The sequence below is a fragment of the Mytilus galloprovincialis genome, chromosome 10 (genome assembly GCF_965363235.1).
Source record: "Mytilus galloprovincialis chromosome 10, xbMytGall1.hap1.1, whole genome shotgun sequence".
NCBI lineage: Eukaryota > Metazoa > Mollusca > Bivalvia > Mytilida > Mytilidae > Mytilus > Mytilus galloprovincialis.
Window position 1 is genome coordinate 47,922,984 of NC_134847.1, and position 21,194 is coordinate 47,944,177.

Here is a 21,194-nt window from a genome sequence, read left to right on the forward strand (position 1 = left end):
GTTTATTGTCCAATCCTGCCAATTTAACCTTGATGGGATTGATTTGAGACGAAGACAGTATAAATTGAACAGACTCCAATTTTAATTTACAAAAATTATCAATTTTCTTACTGAAAGTACCAATACAAACTGGCCGTCGCGAAATATCACAATAATGTTGAAAGTGGCGTTAAACACCAATCAATAACCATTAAGTAACGGTAACATGATTGACTCTAATATGATCTATGACACGCTTACAATCCTATGTGATGATTACTATCGTTCGAAGTAAATCAACTTTATATAATGATAAAACATAAGGGGTGGGGATGGGTATCACGGAGTGCTCATTACGAAACCCCCCTTTATTTTTTGTCATATTTAAAGCTTACCTAAAAATTACTGAATAAAAATGTTTTACTCTTTCATAATACGTAAAAGAAGAATTTCCAGCATCAAGCATACGGTAGCCATTTTAGATTAAATATACAAACTGTTAACTGCCTATGTTGATATTTTTTAATATATTTACTAGCTAACTGCTTTAATCATCGGTTGATTATCGTTGCATTACTTTTCCATCAAGGTTACACATTAACCATTAAATGATATAAATCAGTATGTATTTTTTATTGATAATATTACATATGAATATTTATAGTGTACATACGAAATTGACCAAAAAAGACAATTGACGCGGATTTTCACGACGACTGCTTCATATTTAAAAATGATTATTTAACTTAAATATTTCATTTGGAACAGTTATAAATTTTGCAATATAAAAGGAATAACCATACATTGTCTAGAAAAATATACCAGTTTCTAAAATACATTATCAATTTGTATTGTTCCTTGAAACATCAATTATCTCATCACTTTTTATCAATTTCTTTATTTTACAATAATCGTTAAATATCTAGTTTTAAATCATCTATTTTTATTTACATTATTTCTCTTATCACAAAAGTCATAAATAAAGTTGATGAATCGTTTCTTTGGTCTATATGTATGGATCAATGCAATTAACTTTTTCTTTTCACTTTCATTTTAAATGTTGTTTTAAAAAAGACAGAGACCCTTCAAAAACACTTATTGATTTTATATTGCTATAAATAAACTCATCATAGATATTACTAATACCAGTGTTAAATTTTGTATTTACGCCAGACGCGCGTTTCATCTACAAAGCTCATCAGTGACGCTCGAATCATAAAGGTGTCAAAAAGGCCGAATACAGTACGAAGTTGAAGAGCATTGAGGAACAAAATTTCTAAAAATTTTGCAAAACATTTTATTATACAGCTAAGGTAATCTTATTCCTGAGGTAAAAAAACTTTAGTATTTCAAAAAATTCAAAAGTTTTGTTAATAGTTAATTTATAAATATGAAATTACAGGAGAACCATATTACATGGATAGTTACGTCAAATGGTTATTTTATTGTCATTATCTTTTAAATACATATACCACTGCATCTAACGCGTCTAACCCCATGAGTATTATTGAAGGATTACCTCCTGAATATTAATAGCGGCTAGCTTCACACGAGTACCATATCAAAATGTACTGGTAAATACACGTTTAAATTTGAAGATCAATTTTTCAAATTCAGATAAGATAAATAGGGATGCACAAGACCTGTTTGTAAAAGTTGCATCCTTTATTTCTGGTTCTTTTGTGTTTGAAAGGAACTTGACCTCAGTAGCCGAAGATTTCAATGAACTTATGAATAAGTACCGGGAATCCGAGTTTTATACGCAAAAACACAAATAACAAGATTCAAGATTCATACTATCATATAATGGTTTACTTTTTACACACTATGAATTGGATCGACAGTTGTCTCATTGGCGCTAATACAAGTTCTTCTTATTTCTATAGTTAATGGAAATTCAATCAATGCAGTATTGTTTTAGCATTTTTGTGTTTGGACAATGATACCATCCATAGACCGTTAGATTCAGAAGGGTCATATTCCGACTGGTTTCAAATGTACATGTATTGTCATGGAATACATGATGATACAATTGAAACCAGTTAGAAATTACAATCAGCCATATCTCTTTTTTGTGATTACATGATGATAAAACATAAAAGACTATTTATTGCAAACCTAATTGTTTATCTTGAGTGTATTTTTATTCATTTATTATGAATTATCTGCGTACGACGTTACAAGTTTATATATCATGTATATGTTACAGGCATTTTCTAAATTTAGTCATTTCGTAAGATGACTGAAATTTTAAAGGGACACTAGCTACGAGATATGTATAAAAAAAAAACACATTTTTTTTTGCTCGATCATTAATGAAATGGAAATAGTGAAACAATAACTCGCTTTTAGCAGCCAGTATGGTTTAATTTTGTTAAGATAAACTGAAAAATATTGATTGTGAATTATTCAATTGCAAATGAATAATTTGACCTCATCAAATCCGTATTCATGTGAATTTCAATTTAACCCCGTAGCTTGAGATTGGTAACACGTGAATTGTATTTGAAAGTTATTTAAAGGAAATTACATCCCAGCTCCTCTGTTCTAAATGGGTTGATCTGAGCCGGATCACCCCTACTAGATCACCCCAGTTTGATTTTCTTTGTTATGCATGCTTTCCATTGTTCTGGAACGTTTTGGCGGGAATGTCAAATCCATTATAAAACTTATAATTAATTATACGGAACAGGCTATCTATCAAAATTCTCGTAGAGAAAATCCAGTGTATTTTCTGGGATTCGAACTCAAGACCTTTAACATATTAGCCACGACACATACCACTACACCAGGACGACTGAATACGAACTAACAGTAATTTATCATACTTAAAGGAAGCAAGATATTTTTATAAGTGGGGCGAGTAAGCAGACCTTTATGTAGTGGGGTTTAAACCTTTTTCGTTAATTAGTGAGTTGTCAGACTGATTTTTTAATTTGATTTTACACTTTTTCAAAAGTGGAGCGAGTCGGTAAACAAGAGTGGGGCGATTTTATAAAGTGGCGATATAGTGTGGGCCGATTGACAAGTGGGACGAGTTGACATTGTTTGATATATATTGATTTTTGGTCGGGTTGTTGTCTTTTAGACATATTCCCCATTTCCATTCTCAATTTTATTTATCTAATTGAGTATTCGAGTTGTAAATTACTGTTGCCTTACTTTCCAATCTAGTAAAGAAATTTATATATTATTGAAAGGCCTTTAAACCTTGTACTCATAGCCAGTGTGAAATTTCATCCAACAATTAAACATTTAAAAGGACAACAATGGTCTGTAACAGGTAATTGTATAGTTTGTTTATAATAAACATGTTAGGAAATGGTATATTCTCGACGCTGAGGTTGACAAATTACACTTTAAATTTGGGGACGGTGTCAAAACATTGATTATAGTTAAATTTTAAATCCTGTGCGTCTTGATTAATTCAAATCACATTTATGTAGAACATCATTATGTAACATCCTAATATTATGACAATTGCTTTTGTGATATTGTTAGCTATCATACGACATGAAAGGTGTACGCGTGCAAGAGTGGGTGGGCTAGAAAAGGGGGGGGGGCTGGGAGTTATGCAAGTTCATTCGATTCTAGATTGATAATATATACATATAGTAAGCCAGTTAGATAATAGTTTTATTGTTGTATTACAGTTCCTGAAACAGTTCAATCTATCGCTATACTAGCTCTACAGTCTGAATGATTTATTCTCTCGGGTGTCTTCATCAGCTTCCAATGACCCTGAAAGTATTGAAGCGCCTTATATCGTGTTCGATATATACCCGCCACTCTGATATACGCAAATTATTTTTTTTTACATTTTCTTCTTTCTGCTCGTGGTTTAGCTCTTAGTTGATGCCTTTTTCAAATCTTATCCTGGCACCCCTCCTTCTCCCTGAAAAAAAACCAACTGGTATCTCCGTAGAGTAGTAATAGGTACACATTTATAAAAACGCTTTATATTTTTTTAGGAAACCCCTAGCATTGTTAGCTTAAATTGAGAAAAGACCCATCGGTCATCGGTGTTAATTTTCCTATTGTCATTTTCTTATGAAACGGTTGGCGAATTTCAACAAAACTTTCCAGGAATTTATAAAATACAAAATATCTGCATAAGGTGGTGTTAAGGTGTAAATGCAAAGTCAATATGTAATGCTTTTGAAACTCTGCGGGAATGTTCAACTGATGAGTAGTGAGTCATATTTTACACAAACCTCTTATCGTTCTGAACAGGCATTACATATTTGCCACTGGACTTTTTGCAACCAGTAGTCAATTAGTCACAAACACCTTACATTTTGTATAAAGAAAATAAAAATTGAGCTAAAACTGTTTAAATTAAGACAAAGTTGGAAAGAAAAAAAGGAAGAAAATACATGCATTCGAAGCTATGTGACCGGGAGTAAAAACATTCTAAACTAGAATGCAACATGTTTCAAGTTAAAATTGTATAAAAATCATGTTTATGTGTTTTAAAACAGACTCCGTTAGATAAAAATTTAGGTGGCAAACAACTGGATCAAAATACATACACTTCTTTGTGTGCTTTCATAACTGTATGAAAATGACCGTTACATATATATTCACGAGCGGGTATAAAGCAGATTATAATACTTAAGATTATGTGCAAGGTCTATCAATTTTGCAAGGGCTCGCCGAAATATTTACACACGTATGTACACCGTGTCTCCGTTGCATTTACATGACCGCCCCCCCTTTTTGCATTAGAGTTTCTTAAAAATATTATGGAATTTATTAATATCTATTTCTTATATAATAAAAATTTCTTATGGTAAAAATGTTTCTGAATATTCATTCCATACGGCGGAATTGCCTCCCAAACTATCAATGCAGTTTTTTTAAAATAATATACAATGTATACAGGTTGCAGTCTTGTAACATGTGTAATTGACTGCTCCATAGGCTTACATGCAAAACAGCTGATCTTTGAAAATAAAAAAATAAAAAATGCTACATAGAAATTTTTTTTCATGTTCATATCATGTATGTACTAATGTGAAATTGTGATTTAATCCAAAAAAAAAAAAAGAGGGTCTTGCCACGAAGAATAAAAAGTTACGTAATCCTGAAGTCAAAACATTTTTTTTCTACTTTCTGTTTGCTATTTTTACTAGGCCGCACCACTTCCAGTAAACATGATATCCTTCCACTTTCCTGGATTGATATCCTCCAAAAGATGCAAGATTTTTTTAAAGTCTATATATATGTTTCAATTCAGCATAAACCTATAATCAAACAGAAAAAATTGAGTTCAGAAAAAAATTCAGAAAAAAATGCACTATTTTGTTTCCCTCTATGTTGACAAATTAGTTAAATACTCTAAAATATATCAAAATTATCTCCCCTTCACCACTGATCCTTTCTTCATGCATTTGAATTTCAATTATTATTTTATGTTTCTTTAATCACTCTGTAATGTTTATGTCATGTTGTAATTAATGTTATGCTCTTAATGGGCCCTTTAATTTGGAAAATAAAAATATTGTATTGTATTGTATTGTATACACAGGTAATCTCTTTTGTGTTTTGTTTGTCAACCTCAGCGTCGTGAATAGACCTATTCGTAACATGTCTATTAATATTTAAACCATATCTAACTCATTTAGAACATCTACAGGTAATACATGTTGAAACATGAGGATATTATTCTTCTACTTTATGATATTGAATATGGTATGCTCAATATCAGTGTGATAATATCATATGCTTTATGGTAAGTGTTTGATTATAAAATTGCTTTAGATTACACATATTAAAACATAAATTTGTTTTAACATTACATATTAAAGGGTCTAGGTTAGGGGTCATCTTTTTATATATGTAGGGAATTTTTCTTTATATCTTTAAAAATAAGTTTCTAGTTTTTAAGGTTCTGGGCATACATTAGTTTTAACGTAAAATATTAGAGGGTTTAGATGGAACGTCATTCGTTCCTTTATTCTATTAATATTAAGGGCATCTTTAAAACTAACTCATATTTTGTAAAATTCTCAAGAAGATTGTTTTACAATTAAAATTCCTGTAATAAGATGATATTTTTATGCTGTACATACTTCACGTCTGTAATCAGTATTTACTACCTTATTCTTTAAATTTCCAGTTATTTTTATGCACCTCGTTACTCTCTGTTCTTTATAATTTTCTCTATTTATAATCTTTTCTATTTTTGGCCATTATTCTCTATTATGTATCCCGATCGTCATACTTGTCCAGATCTCTTGTAACAAGAAAACTTACTAAGTTAATGAATCGTTTCCGCTACCCACTGAAACATCAGATTACCTTTAATTTGTTATTCATATGTACATTTTGTACTTATTTTTCCATAGTGTTTAAAATGGTCTAATAATGATTATTTATTAATAAGTTACAGTACAGTTGAGGATCCAGGATTGACAAAAGTGGTTCGGTGTCGATCTCCAATGTGGTCGGTAGAACACCGGGCGGGCCCCTCATCTGACGAAGTTCTCTTTCTATTTTCCTAAAAGAGAAATAAAAGCCCAAAAATTAGTGACAACATTCTAAATGAGGATAATTAGGCAGTTTTTCAGTTTTTGCAATTCATTTTTAGAGTCTTAAGCCATCATATAAATATTCTTGACAAAATACAAAACTGTAAATATTGATAGCTGCCAGATAATGTCTTGAAATATCTAAAAGATGTTATGTAGCAATACCGTTCGAGGGTTAGCCTCGCTGTTGCGTTTTCTCGTGTCTACTTTAAATCAGATAAATGGTTTCAACTGCCCCAAAAGACAAAATGATGAATTAGAAATAAGTAATGCATAATTCCGATCAGAATTAAGGCTGATAAAAAAATATTACAGATGTATGATTCCGATATATTGTACTAATCGAATTTTGAATATAACACATAATCCGATTGCCTGAAAGTTTTTTGACTATCGGCTCATAATTTTGTGAAATAATCATCGCTTTATGGCGCGCGTCTGGCGTACTAAATTATAATCCCGGTACCTTTGATAACTATTTAGAATGATTTAATCCTTATTAAAGATGGAATTTAGAACTAAATCAAAAGAAATGACTATGCTTTTTTTTCTTGTTTATTTGAAATAACCTCTAAAATATGGTGCGCATGTTTAAATAACATGCTTCGCAGGTTATTCAGTGTGCACCACATTTAAATTTTTTTTTTTAATAGACAGAAAAAAGATGTTACAGTTATGCCTTAAATATTCCTTGAATTATATGATTTAACGTTTTATATTATGATAAGAAATCTTCTTCGCTATATTGAGTATTGACGTAGTCTAGACACACAAATTCAAATGCTTGACTTGATTTTCAAAAAGTTATTTAAAGGTTTACTTACTTGTGTAAACTGGTTTTAAATTATCTATAAAATATTTAATATTTAAAGTGGGAGGACCATAATTTAAACCCTAAGTGTCATTATAAATCAAACAGTGATATTCAGATTTAAAATTGATAAACCACATTGATTAAACATTTGTTGTGCTGAAGAATATAATAACAGAATCTGCAAATGTAAAGATATAACTGTATAGCCAGTCAAGGTCGTTAAAAACTTCCATTTGTTGTTGTAAAGATATATTGTCTCTTAAAATCTACAAATCCATTGCATAATCTTTTTCTTTATAGTAATGTTTTAAATGAAATATTTCTCTTCATTAAGGTGGTACGCAACACTCAACTGTGTAAACTCTTTAAAAATCAGATGAACGTTTCATACACATACTTTAAGTAAAGAGAAACCATGCCTCTCCATGATCATGATGATCAAATTAGTGTTTGTCAATCTGCTATATATACAATGAAATTTTTCCTTTCAATTGAGTAGCTCAAATTTTTTGATTTTTTTTTTCTCAACAGGTCAAAGTTAGTATTTCGTCAACTATTTAGAAATAATATATATAACGAGCCAAATGTTTTTTTTCCAAAGTATTGGGTACACCTTCAATTCAACTATTTAATAAAGTTTTTTTTTCACGAAACAGGATACCTAGACAGGATCATACTTTTCGGATGAATACGCGTCATGAATTGGGGTTTACTATGTATCAATCCAATGAGTGAACCAACATGCATCTTATGGAAACGCCCTATAATATTTCTCACTGTTTTTTGACCTTCTTTTTCGAAAGGTCTTGTTTTTACTAAAAAATACTGAGGCATGCAGATGATTTGATTTTTTTTTCATTCTGTTTTAATATTATTCTTCAAAGTTAGACACTGTTTTGGTCGTTCGGTATATGATGAGAGCTCCTTTGCACGAGTACTTACGTTGTCGATCTTTGTTCTTACTGCACTGGATTGTATATGATTGACATTATAAATGTATTTCTAATAGTTATGAAAATTTACATATAAATAGAAAACTATATTTAAATATATACAATACATACAATATAGGTGAACCGTTGGTTCACGAGACATGGGATGAGGCTAAGAGGAAAACATAACGAAGGTTTTTCTAAAATTTGTTGTATAGAAATAACTGTTTAAGAAAAGTGATATTTATCTAACACTGAAAAAGGTGGCTGTCAAAATCCTTTACCAACATTGTTATAAATCTGATATATAAATTGAGAATGGAAACGAGGAACGTGTGAAAGAGACAACAACCCAATCAAAGAGCAGAAAAAAAACACAAAGGATACCAATGGGTATTCAACATAGCGAGGAAATCCTGCTCCCAGATGCGACCTTCAGCTGGCCCCTAAACAAATTGTGTACTAGTTAAGAGAAAATGAACGTCACACTAATTTTCGAAAAATATAAATGAACCAAAATACAGACTAGCAAAGGCTGTGGACAGATAAAAAAACTGCAACAGGTATAAAAATGTTTATATATGTTTGATTGTTAACATCTTAAGGAAATATAACGTAATCTCTTCATCATTCAAAGTCTAGTGAGCTTCAGTAACCATTCATATTTGCCCATGATAATGAAACAAATAACACATTTTTAACTACAGACTTTGCTATGATGATAGCTTTAACCAATAAAGTTAGTCGATATTTATAATTTCATGACCATAACATGTATTGATAACTATGATGTCACATATGTTTATCCCTACGTCATGAACTGTGTTATAACCACTAATAAATCGGAGGCGGAAAGCATTGTACTGTTCCAGTGAAGCCATACAGGCTATTTTAAACGCACGCATTTTGATTTTCTAAACTCGATATCTTTAAATTTTGAATTCGAATATTTTTTCGAATCATTTGCAGACATCGCAAATCGGGTCACGTACACATAAACAATAGAATTTTTCGTACTGAAATCCAATACTTGTTTAATACATAGAATGATTTTTATTGCAGTAATGCAGTTTTCCATTGATGACGATAAAACATGAATGCTTAATAATTTTAACCGAACTGGTAAATTGATCTACTATGAATATCAAAGATTCCGTTTGTGTGTTAGGTGGCGCTTTGACCGGCGTTTTCCTTGGATTTGGAATTTCTTATAAAATGTTAAGAGATCAGTCAGGTAAGCATATTATACCGTTAGAGCATACGATTCACTTTTGATGCGGTCATTTTTTGTATTTACAAAAACAGTATGATATTTTATTATTGAAAAAATTAGGCCAACACATCTTCCTCTTTCACCAATTTAAATGCCGTTGTTTCAAAAAGAGATCCAGATATTTGTTTTGTTTTTGCTAAATAGATTACAATCAGTGGCAATTAACATATTTTAAATTAAAAACGGCTACTGTGGTTTTGTTTTACGAATACAAAATTTTATTTTTCATCACATCAATCTATTCATCATATGATAGAAATAACATTGTCTACATGTATTGTGTTGCCATATGTTCGAATATATTTCTAATGAATCAAACATAAAACCTTTTAGGTATTGATCTATAATTCGGGACTATGTTTAGTCTTTACTATAGAGGAATTATTGTGTGAAAAAAACTACTATCAGGATGTTTCTAATGTTTTTGTGTCGTATGACAGCTCATTTTAAACAGTTACAAGACAAGTCTATGGAACACCAGTTGAAGTTAGAAGTCAAATGCGTCGGTTTAGAACAATTTCAATCTGAAGTATATACGACATTACAGAAGGTAAATGATATGCTATGCAGGATTGAACACATCTTTTTATGGTTTCTTAATAAATGTTTGTGTTCATTGAAGACAGTATTCTTAGATGTTATGTGTTTGCAACGTACAACATATATTCAAACGTAAAACTTGAAGCACATATGATCACTGTCTATTCAATTTCTTCCTGTAGATAACAAAGCAATTGATGAACTTCTTATTTTTTCTACTTTTATTGTCACATTTGCAACGATTGGGTCATATTATTTGATTTTTATAGAAAAAGCAAACACAACTCTAAAGCGCGATGCAGACTAAAAATACATAAGCAGTATCATTATTTTATTAAAAAAGTTTCATCCCCGAGGTCAGTATTGGAAAATAGTAATCAAGTTGGTATTTTCATGTCTATTTTTCAGTTATTTAAAAAAACCTGGGGCCGTATGCATAAAACATCTTAACTTAAGTATTCCTTAAACTTAGATTTCACTAAGAATTTCCTTAGTTAAGTAAAATTCTTAAGTGGTATGCATAAACTTACTCAAGTTTTCGCTTAACTAAGGAATACTTATGTACTCATCCGTGTAAAAGTCTGTTATGATTATTTTAATTTGTTGATCAATGCATGTTTTTATTTTAAAGAGCTGGGGTTAGATTGATATTGGTATACATGTAAAACAATTCAATAGAACGTAACATAATCATAGTATAATGATGAACAATTGGCGCATGTAAGACGTTGATGTTTTGACGGATGATCATTGGAGGAAAATATTTCGGTAATCCAAGACTTTCCTCTACTTAATCTTTAATCATCTTTTAATGGGTGTAATATTTTCTGGATACAACAATATGTTTTAAACTTTAACAAAACATGATCAAGGTTTCAGTGGCGTAGCACAAAACTAAGAGTTGCATTGTCAGAAAATCATTTTACAAAACAATTCATTTTACAAAACACTTTTTTTCAATAAATTTTTTATTAATAGTTCAGCTTATCATGCGCTGACATTTCCCTTTCCAGACCCCTTGCTTACAGTTGCTTATGGTTTGAAAAAATCTATTTTGATGTGAAATTAACATTTTTATCACTTCACTTTTACAACAACAAAAATAGGGGGAGGGTAGAATCTTTTTTCCAGGAATCCATATACAAACTATAGGGCATTTTTCAAAAGTCCTACAATCTTTACTAAAACAAATTATTACAGTAAGTATATTATCAACATATTAACATACTTAGCAATATTTTCGAAACCGCAATATATCTCATTGAATATATAAGGAAATATAAAAAGAGATAATTTGATACGAGTAAATACCTTATATAATTTTATATAAATTTCGAATTCCATGGGGGTGTAGCAGTGGGGACTTCTGACTGCCGTAACAGTGATTCCATTAACAATCAACTAATTGTTTTAACAAAATGGAGGTCCATGTCCACACACCCCTTTTATGAAAGAAATCCACCTCTGGGTAGGTCTTAAAACTTTTTGATTTTGTCCCTGTGAAGTGAAAAAAAAATGTAGTGTATGCCCTACATCTTTAAAATAAAACTAAATTGAAAATTCAAATGCCCCCCCCCCCCCCCTAAAAAAAACCCCACACACACATGATATAAAAAATGTGGCTTTGCATGCCCTCTCTTCATTCCTGAATTATGCTTTAACTTACGGTTACAAATGATACCCGCGCGGTGCATTTATAAAAAAATTAAAAACGTGCACGTAAAGAGTAAACTAAAGAAAAATAGAACCATGCATGAACTACATGAGTATAAAAACTGAGTACTTTTCGGTATACACACGAGATATGTGAAATAGTATATAACTTCCCACTGCGTGATTTGAAGAAAATTACGATGATCGTTAATATTTAGTAATAAATAAACGAATGATTAGTATTTTATTATTGATATAGTTATTAATCAATTTAATTGTAGGTAACCTATTAATGTTCTGCAAAAAACACATACTTTCGATTGATTTTTAACTATTTTTGAAAATTTAAGGGAGCTCTATAGGTACCTTAGACTTAAGTGTTATCTTAGGCGTTTGCTTAGTATAAGGAGTTTTATGCATACCACTTAAGTTTTGTGGGTGTGACTTAAAACAACTGATATTTTACTTAGGAAATACTTATTTAAGATTTTTTATGCATATCACTTAGATAAAAAGGGCGGAGTTTCCTTAACTTAAGTGTTTACTAAGGAAAATCTTAACTTAAGTAGCTTTATGCATACCGGCACTGGTGCACTAAATAAATCAAAATCCCTATGACGGCGGGCAGCTTTTGTTTAAATTTACTCGCGCGTTCACTTAACAGTTAAACACAGGAAAATTACAGGTATTGGGATTATTCCCTTGATTATTGACAAGTAAACCCATTCGTTAGTATAAATTCCCTGCTCTACAATGTAGAGGTTGAACTGAACAGGATGAACCGTATTAAGCATTATCAATAAGTCCTGAAAATCAAGATATAAAACAGGGCAAATCTGAAGAATAAAAAACATGTCGGTAAAAGCTGAATATGTGCAGCCCACTGCATTAAGAAGTTTGATAATGTCAACTTTTCCCTTCTTGTATTTTCGATATATGTTTACTTTTCCTACGTCGCCAAACAACCGCTGGTGTATCAATCCTTTTAAATTAGACACATACAGTTAGTCACGCTGCAATGTTGGCAACTAAGTTACATGAATGTTTGAGGCAATTACGGGAATTTTGATGATCAGTTTTCTTTTTAAGAAAACATCAAGGTTAATATGAAAAATATCTTCAAAATTAATCAATATAATAATTACTTACCTGTATTAAATGGAAAATTAGTGTGCCTCTATGTAATACAAAGCTGCATGCAAAGGTAAAAAAAAGTTAATCCCTAAATGCGCACAAAGGCATTGTGACCATTAACTCGAATGGTGTTTATTTTGTAGATCGACAGAAAAACAGATGAAATTGAAAAAGTTAAAGAGAATTTAAAATCAGTTAGGAAAAGAACAGAAGGTACAAATATATATATGTTGTGTACAAGTTGCGATTTTGTACAGGTTATAACTTGTACAACAATTTTGTACATGTTATAATTTGTACAATGCAACAATATAAGTTATAACCTGTACAAAAGTACCTCATACATGTTATAACCTGTACAAAAGTACCTCATACATGTTTTTTTTATATTGTCCATTCATGTTAGTGTGATACCTTTTTTATACAGTTAATGAATGGTCAGTTTAATAGTTTTATAATTACTTAATACCTTAAAGACTTTTAAAATACACATGTAGCCAATAAACATTAATTGGTATTTGTACCTAGTATTCAAACAGAATAAGACTTAGAAGCAATATTTGAAGCAAGATCTGTAACCAATTATACTGATAGGACATTAATACTGAAACAAACAATGAAACTTAGGGTGGATTGAATGGTCATGATTCAGCAGACAACAATAAACAAACAATTGAGTTAGAAACAGAAACAATGGCAATTGAATGAAAGAGGGACGAAAGATTCCAGAGGGACAGTCAAACTCATAAATAGAAAATAAACTGACAACTGAAGTGATGCTAACATGGTTGGTGAGTATCAGCATGACATCTACTGGTATACTTCATCAAAAGAGGGCACTTTCTGGCGGTGATATTCCTGCTGTCAATACCAGTGAAAGTTTGACTGAAATTTCAAATATTGACATCAAGAATGCACAAAAGAGGGCCCTTTCTTGTCAGAAGGTACAAGCTGAGGCCTTGACAAAAAACTCAAAAACTGGATTAATTGTTCTCTCCCATGGTGATAACGATATCATTCCTATCTGGTCTGTTGATATGGGCCCTGCCGATGAGAAAAACATAACAGACGTGGTGATGAATGTGAATGACTATGGCGGCTAAAAAATTGGAACTAAAGACTTAGTTGGACAAATAAAGGGATACTTGAGTAGAAAATGCAACTTTAAATGTGTCTGAAGCCCAATGAGTGATATGAGAGTGAGAGAGATGTGGCGTAAGATATTATGAAGTGAAGGGCAAATGTTTGTGCATTGTCAGTGTTAGAAAGGCAGTTGTTAGCCTGGTAGGTGTATATGTAGAAGAATGAAAGTTTTGTGCAACTCAAAGGTGTCACTTGTCTCTGTCTTGTAGCAACAAGTAAAAGAATGTTCTTTCTAAAATGTATGCAAATAGGATGTTTTATGCATAGTGTAAATAATGCAACTTTTGCATTTGATTATTGTTCTTTATTATTTGATAAATTCAAATCGTGAATGTATATTCTGCTCTAGTTTATTTTTCAAGTTTTGTACAGTTTAAAACCCTTTTCAAGCAATATTTTGTACATGTTGTAACATGTACAAGGTACTTTTGTACATTTTATAACTTGTATTTTGGCATTGTAAAAATTATAACATGTACAATATTTTTGTATATGTTATAACCTGTACAAAATTGTAACTTGTGCACGACATATATAATTATATTTCAAAATCTTAGTTTGGTTTTTAAGTTATATATGTCGTGTACAAGTTGCAATTTTGAACAGGTTATAACAATACACAAATATTGTACACGTTATAATTTATACAATGCCAAAATACAAGTTATCACATGTACAAAAGTACCTCGTACATGTTAAAATATGTACAAAATATTGCTTAAAAATGGTTTTAACCTGTACAAAATATAAGAATATTAATAAAGCAGAATATACATTCAAGAATGAAATTTATCAAATAATAAAAAACAAAAATCAAATGAAAAAAAGGGGCATTATTTACAGCATGCAGAAAATATATACATTTTCATACATTTTAGAAACAAGTTTTTTTTCCTTGTTGCTACAAGACAGAGACATGTGATACCTTTGAGTTGAACAAAACTTTCATTCTTCTACATTTACAACTACAAGATTTACAAATGCCTTTCTTACACTGACAATGCACAAAACTTTGCCCTCCACTTAATGATATCTTACGCACCATCTCTCTCACTCTCGTATCAATCATTGGGACTTCAGGCAAATTTAAAGTTGCATTTACAACAAATTGAACCTGGTCTCTACTCAAGTATCCCTTTTTTTGTCCAACTTAGTCTTTAGTTCCAACTTTATAGTCGCCATGTCAACGTTATTACCTTGGAAGAGAACAGTTAATCTACTTTTTGAGTTTTTTGTCAAGGCATCAGCTTGTACCTGTTGGCCAGAAAGGGCTCTCTTTCATGCATGCTTGATGTCAATATTTAAACTTTCAGACAAAACCTTATTGGTATTGTCAGCAGGAATATCACCACCAGAAAGCGCCCTCTTTCGAAGAAGTATACCGTAGATGTCATACATGTTAATACTTCATTCAAATACCATTGTTTCTGTTTCTAACTCAATTGTTTTTCATTGTTGTCTGCTGAATCATGACCATTCAATTTACCATCAGTTTAAGTGTTTGTGTCAGTATAATAATGTCCGTCTCTGACATTGTTATGTCAGTTTCAATTTCAGTGTCGGTATTATGTTCTGTTTCGGTAAAAGGGTATTCACTGTCAGTAATATTGAATACATAACTTGCTTCATATATTACTTCTACGTCTTCTTCTGTTTGAATACCAGGTAAGATTATCTAATAATGTTTATTGACTACATGTGTATTTCTTTAATTAAGATACACATGTATTAAGAAATTATAAAAACTATTTATCTGGTCATTAACTGTGTCAAACAGGTATCAAGCTAACATGAATGGACAATAACAAAAACAATGATGGCGATATCATTGAGGTTAATGACATGTGTTGTAATACTAGAAATAATTGTTTTTTTTTCAAATTTTATACATTGGTAAGTTAAAACCATTTTTAAGAAATACATTGTACATGTTATAACATGTGTGAGGTACTTTCGTACATGTTATAACTCGTATTTTTGAATTGTACAAATTATAACATGTACAAAATTTTTGTATACATTATAACCCGCACATAATTGCAACTTTTACACGACATATACATATTTTTATGTTATATAACATAATGCATGTTGCTTTACATGTTTATAAAAGATTCATACTTACAAGAGTCTGGACCTTAAACCTTACATGCATATATTTCAATTATAAACGTACGCACTTGCAAGTAGTCATGCAAGAACATCTTGCATAGTGTTTGAACTAAAATCTACATTTGATTTTACATGCTACTGGATACATGTACTCCTGTTTAATAAGGATGCGTCATTTTTATTGGTTGGTTGCGATCGAACAGATTCTGTGCAAGTTGTGGTTTCTAGTAATGCCCATGCAGCATGCATTATGAGGAGAACAAAGTCGTCAGTAACAGTAGAAATACCAATGAGATAAAAAATCCATGTATAATGACCAGAATCGTTAACTTTTTCCAGTCGTCCGCATTAGCGCTTTTACAGTATCGTTTGTCTATGTTCTTTTCGTAACATATAAGGAAAGATAATAATACTTCCTGCAAATTGTTGTATCGAATGTAAAAAATGAAAATATAATGTTTGTCATTTTGAAAAGAGTATATTGCATATTCAACATACCATTTCATAACACAAACAAAATATTTACTTTAGTATTTGAGTAAAGTACCTATCAGATCACCCCGGCTGACTTTTGTATACCAAGATTAATGATAAACCAACTGTGTATCTTACTATGTAGTATAAAATTATACATTATTATATTCTTATTTAAAGATTTTTCAATATGACAAATGTTACTTTAAGATAGCGTTTCTTTATTTATTTTAAGAAAGACATCATTATAAAATGCTTACAAAATTTGCAGCACCAGAAGTCATTCCGTATTTTTGTTACCTGTTTAACAGACAATGATTTAATTTTGGATGTTACGTGTATTCTGATCGGTTGACAGTATTCTGCACAACATCTTATAGACATAACTCTCTCATACGACCGGTGTAGTGTTTCTGAAACATAACCTTATTTAGATTTCCTTGCTTGCCTTTGGTTTTTGTTCGATTTTGTTTTCGCGTTTACAAACCTGTTTTCAAACTTCATATAATTTGAATTGTAGTTACTTTTTTAGCCTACAATGATTTTTTTAATAGAGATTTTTACAGCGAAATATTGATTGATTTAGCATTCACATTGTTTTTGTTGTAGACACAGAAATGTCAGGCATACAGAGAAATTATTTGTTTTAAAAAACCCTAAACCAAAACTTTTATCAGAAATTATCAAAGGCTATGATCTGACGTTTTTATCAAACAAAAAATTCAGCTGTCGAAACAATTATAAAGCAAATAAAAGGCTTTATATTCAAATAATGTGAACATCATATTTTATTTGCTTTAAATTATAGCTAACTCTAAATATTTGAAAGAAAATCAAGATCAAAACGAAGAGCAAAAGAAAATTATAGAAGCTACACAAGAAAAAATATTTAAAAGAATAGAAGATAATTTAGTTGAATATAAAACTAGTCTACAGCCTTTGGAACACCAGCTGAAGTTATTAGAAGAGATAAGCGTCAGTTTAGAACAAATTAACTGCAAAGTGCATACGACATCAGAGAAGGTAAATGATATGCTTTGAAGAATTGAACACATATATCATATTTGTTTAACTCAATGAAAATGTTTTTGAATAAAACATTTAAACAATTTGTAAAAAAAAAAAAAAGAGTTCGATCGAAGCTTCATAAAGTGTTATGAAGATGTAATTATCTTATTTAATATCATTTGTTGGTTGATATAGTCGGTTGTTTGGTCAGTGTTTTGTGAACATAACTGGTACTAAATTTACTTCAGAGTTCGGTAATTTTGTTAAAACATGATTTGGTTGTAAAACACTTAATCGAGTTCTGATTTTTTTTGAGATTACGACGAAGAACAAGGGGTGCGATAAGACCTCTATGGGGCCTATTGTTTACAGTAATTTAACTTTATTGTTGGGCCCTAACAATGTGTGTACATGTCTGCTAATGAATGCAATGGGTCGATACGAGCGATTTTTAAATTTTGTTATTTAAAAGATTCTTGAACTTCAATTCTATGACACTTAACAGTTATAACAGGGTTAAAAAAAACTACGAAGACAGCAGATGCCTTAACTCACACAGTTGGATATATTGCTGCCCGTATCGGAGCAAACACTCTTGTCTTTTTGGTATTCTGCTCTTAGGTTGGGTTGTCCATTTGTCCCATTCCCCGTTTCCATTCCCAACTGTATAAGTTATCTGTTATCTGTTTGTGTCTATGTGTAAACTTTATTTTTAAACCAGACCGAACATTTGAACTTCGCTAAATACCACATGGCCAAAAGAATCAGTGAAAGTTATTACCGCCACTTGAGGTTCATGGTCTATTGTCCGTAGTCGTCGGAAACTACTGGACAAACTTAAACTGAACATGACAGCAATCATGCTTTGGAAATAGGAATTATTGATGATCCTACGGGTCAACCAACATGAAGACCAAGCTTTAAATAATAGTAGAACATAGGGGTAAGTTGCAAGTATAACTACACTTGTTGACTAAATTGTTCAAATAAGGCCTTCGAAAATAGTGGAATTAATTACTTATGGAGTGTCAAAAACTCGTTGAAAATCTGTTCAAAGGTTTGATTATTCTACCCTATATACCATATTGCCTCACATTCTCATTAAGAAAAATTCACACACCTAATTAAATGGGCATTTAAAAAGTCAGAATGTGAATATATATGTTCAAACTCTTTTAGGTAATTTTTAGTAGCAATAAACAAAAAACTGTATTAATTGGACATGCTTTGCTACTATATCTGCCCTTGAATTTTTACTAGATAACATTTTCGTTAGCTTTGGAGATTCCGTATATAGCCAAGTTATAGGAATTCCAATGGGGACTAGCTGTGCACCACTTATTGCAGACCTGTTTCTGTATTGCTATGAGTTACAATTGATGACAAAAATCAGCAAAGACCCATCGAAACAACATCTGATACACACATTTAATAATACTTTTAGATATTTGGATGATATTTTGGCTCTCAATAATGACGACTACAGTATGTATACTAAAAAAATTTATCCTGTTGAACTTACTTTAAATAAAGCTAATAATAACAATGACCAATGCCCTTTCCTCGATCTTAATATCTATATCATTAACGGAAAGCTTAATACTAAAATTAATGATAAAAGAGATGATTTCTCATTTCCTATCGTTAACTATCAATGTTTAGATGGTGACGTTCCTTTGTCACCATCTTATGGTGTTTATATATCTCAACTTGTACGATTCGCTCGTGTATGTAACAATGTTTTAGATTTTAACGAGAGAAATTTATGTATTACTGAAAATTATTAAACCAGGATTTTCGATATCACAAACATTTACTAAATTTTATCATCGGTATAAGGACACCACTCGTAAATATAGCTCAACATGCAGACTTCTTATACGTTCAGGTATTTCACATCCGATATTTTATGGAAATATTCTTTATAAAGCACAAAAATGTCAGTATTCAACTGAAGCTAACAAAACCTTTAAATAGACTTATTAAGAAGTGATACAGTTACAATAATGTTGTCAGGTCATTAAAGTTTGCATATTTAATATTGATTCACTTATATCATCGGAACTAAACACATTTATTTAAAAAACAGTTGTGTGTATGACACGGGTTATGTTCTTCTCATATATGTTATGATGGTATGATACTAAACACCTCAAGGGAAGGATTGTACCTGATATTCATATGATGAAGACATAAGCTTTCAATCAGTTTAATTGAAGTCTTGAGAGCTGGCATGTCAGTTGACTGCTAGTAGTCTGATGTTATTTATGTATTATTGGCATTTTGTTTATTTTCTTTGGTTACATCTTCTGACATCAGACTCGGACTTCTCTTGCACTTAATTTTAATGTGCGTATTGTTATGCGTTTATAATTACTTTTCTGCATTGGCTAGAGGTACAGGGGGAGGGTTGAGATCTCATAAACATGTTTAACACCGCCACATGTTTGCGCCTGTCCTAAGTCAGGAGCCTCTGGCCTTTGTTAGTCTTGTATTATTTTTAATTTTAGTTTCTTATGTACAATTTGGAGTTTAGTATGGCGTTCATTATCACTGAACTAGAATATATATTTGTTTAGGGGCGAGCTGGACCCCTCCGGGTGCGGGATTTTCTCGCTGGCATTGAAGACCTGTTGATGAACTTTTGCTGTTGTCTTCTCTATGATCGAGTTGTTGTCTCTTTGACACATTCCCTATTTCAATTCTCAATTTTATTAACTATTGACCAGTAACATTTTCGTTAGTGCACTGCTCACCAATGAAGAGGCGAAACTGAGCAGGATAAGTGTTATAATGAACAAGCGCTTAGTACTGCGATACTAACTAAAAGATGTAAAAACAAAGCAAATCTGAAGAGTAAAATACCGATAATGCAGTATAATGATTAGCAAATTATTTACAGTCCATTAAAAAAAAAACTTTGTCATCCTAGTTTTGTCTTTTCTACTTCTACATATAACACTGCTGGTGTATTAATTCTATTTAGTTTGGAAACATAATGAAATTCAATCTGCAATATTGGCAATTAAATCACATGTATGTTTACAGCGATTACGGGATTTTTCGTGATAATTATATTTTTTATGAAAATTCAATATGAAACATAAATAACGCAGAACGATAATTTATGATCAAATTAAAAAATCATCAACATGATCATTATGATTATTGTTGTATTATCTGTATTTCATGAACAATTAATAGTCCCAATTGCAAGTAAATTACAAATCCACGCAAAGTAATAAAAGTACTGTCCAAATGCGCGCATATGCTATGTACTCATGTCAACAGGTATATTTTGTTTTTGTAGATCAACATACATACAGAAGAAAACATTAAGGAGAAAATGAAGTCAAATATGAGTAGAACTGATGGTACGAATATATTTTAAACTCTGAGTTTGATTTGTATAGTATATATGGATAGTTTTATGTTGATATGAAATAAAACATATTATTATTCTTCACGTTACCCTCTCGTTGTTACCCTCTCGTGCAAACCAACATATCCAACTATAGCAGTCATCACCTGACTTTCGTGACGTCACACATTACCAATATCAAGCCCAAATAAAATATATAGAAATGCACAGGGGCTTT

The 21,194-nt window shown here is 31.1% G+C and overlaps 2 protein-coding genes across 4 annotated transcripts in view; one reads left to right on the forward strand and one right to left on the reverse strand.

Annotated features, from left to right (window-relative positions):
- The window catches only part of LOC143047705 (uncharacterized), a 28,088-nt gene extending 24,831 nt beyond the window's left edge, over positions 1-3,257 (reverse strand). The window contains exon 1 of the mRNA XM_076220914.1: positions 3,190-3,257. Within this exon, the coding sequence (XP_076077029.1) occupies positions 3,190-3,234 (45 nt within the window). The 5' untranslated portion in view covers positions 3,235-3,257. The remainder of the gene's footprint in view (positions 1-3,189) is intronic.
- A 2,331-nt stretch (positions 3,258-5,588) lies between these two features.
- The window catches only part of LOC143047706 (uncharacterized), a 30,754-nt gene continuing 15,148 nt past the window's right edge, over positions 5,589-21,194 (forward strand). For 2 of the 3 annotated variants that reach the window (XM_076220916.1, XM_076220918.1), the window contains exons 1-6: positions 5,589-5,713; positions 9,321-9,492; positions 9,972-10,081; positions 13,002-13,071; positions 17,396-17,610; positions 20,906-20,969. In XM_076220916.1, coding sequence (XP_076077031.1) covers positions 9,396-9,492; positions 9,972-10,081; positions 13,002-13,071; positions 17,396-17,610; positions 20,906-20,969 — 556 coding nt within the window. In that variant the 5' untranslated portion in view covers positions 5,589-5,713; positions 9,321-9,395. Of the gene's footprint in view, positions 5,714-9,121; positions 9,493-9,971; positions 10,082-13,001; positions 13,072-17,395; positions 17,611-20,905; positions 20,970-21,194 lie in introns of those variants that run through there. The other variant, XM_076220917.1, reaches the window with a different exon arrangement.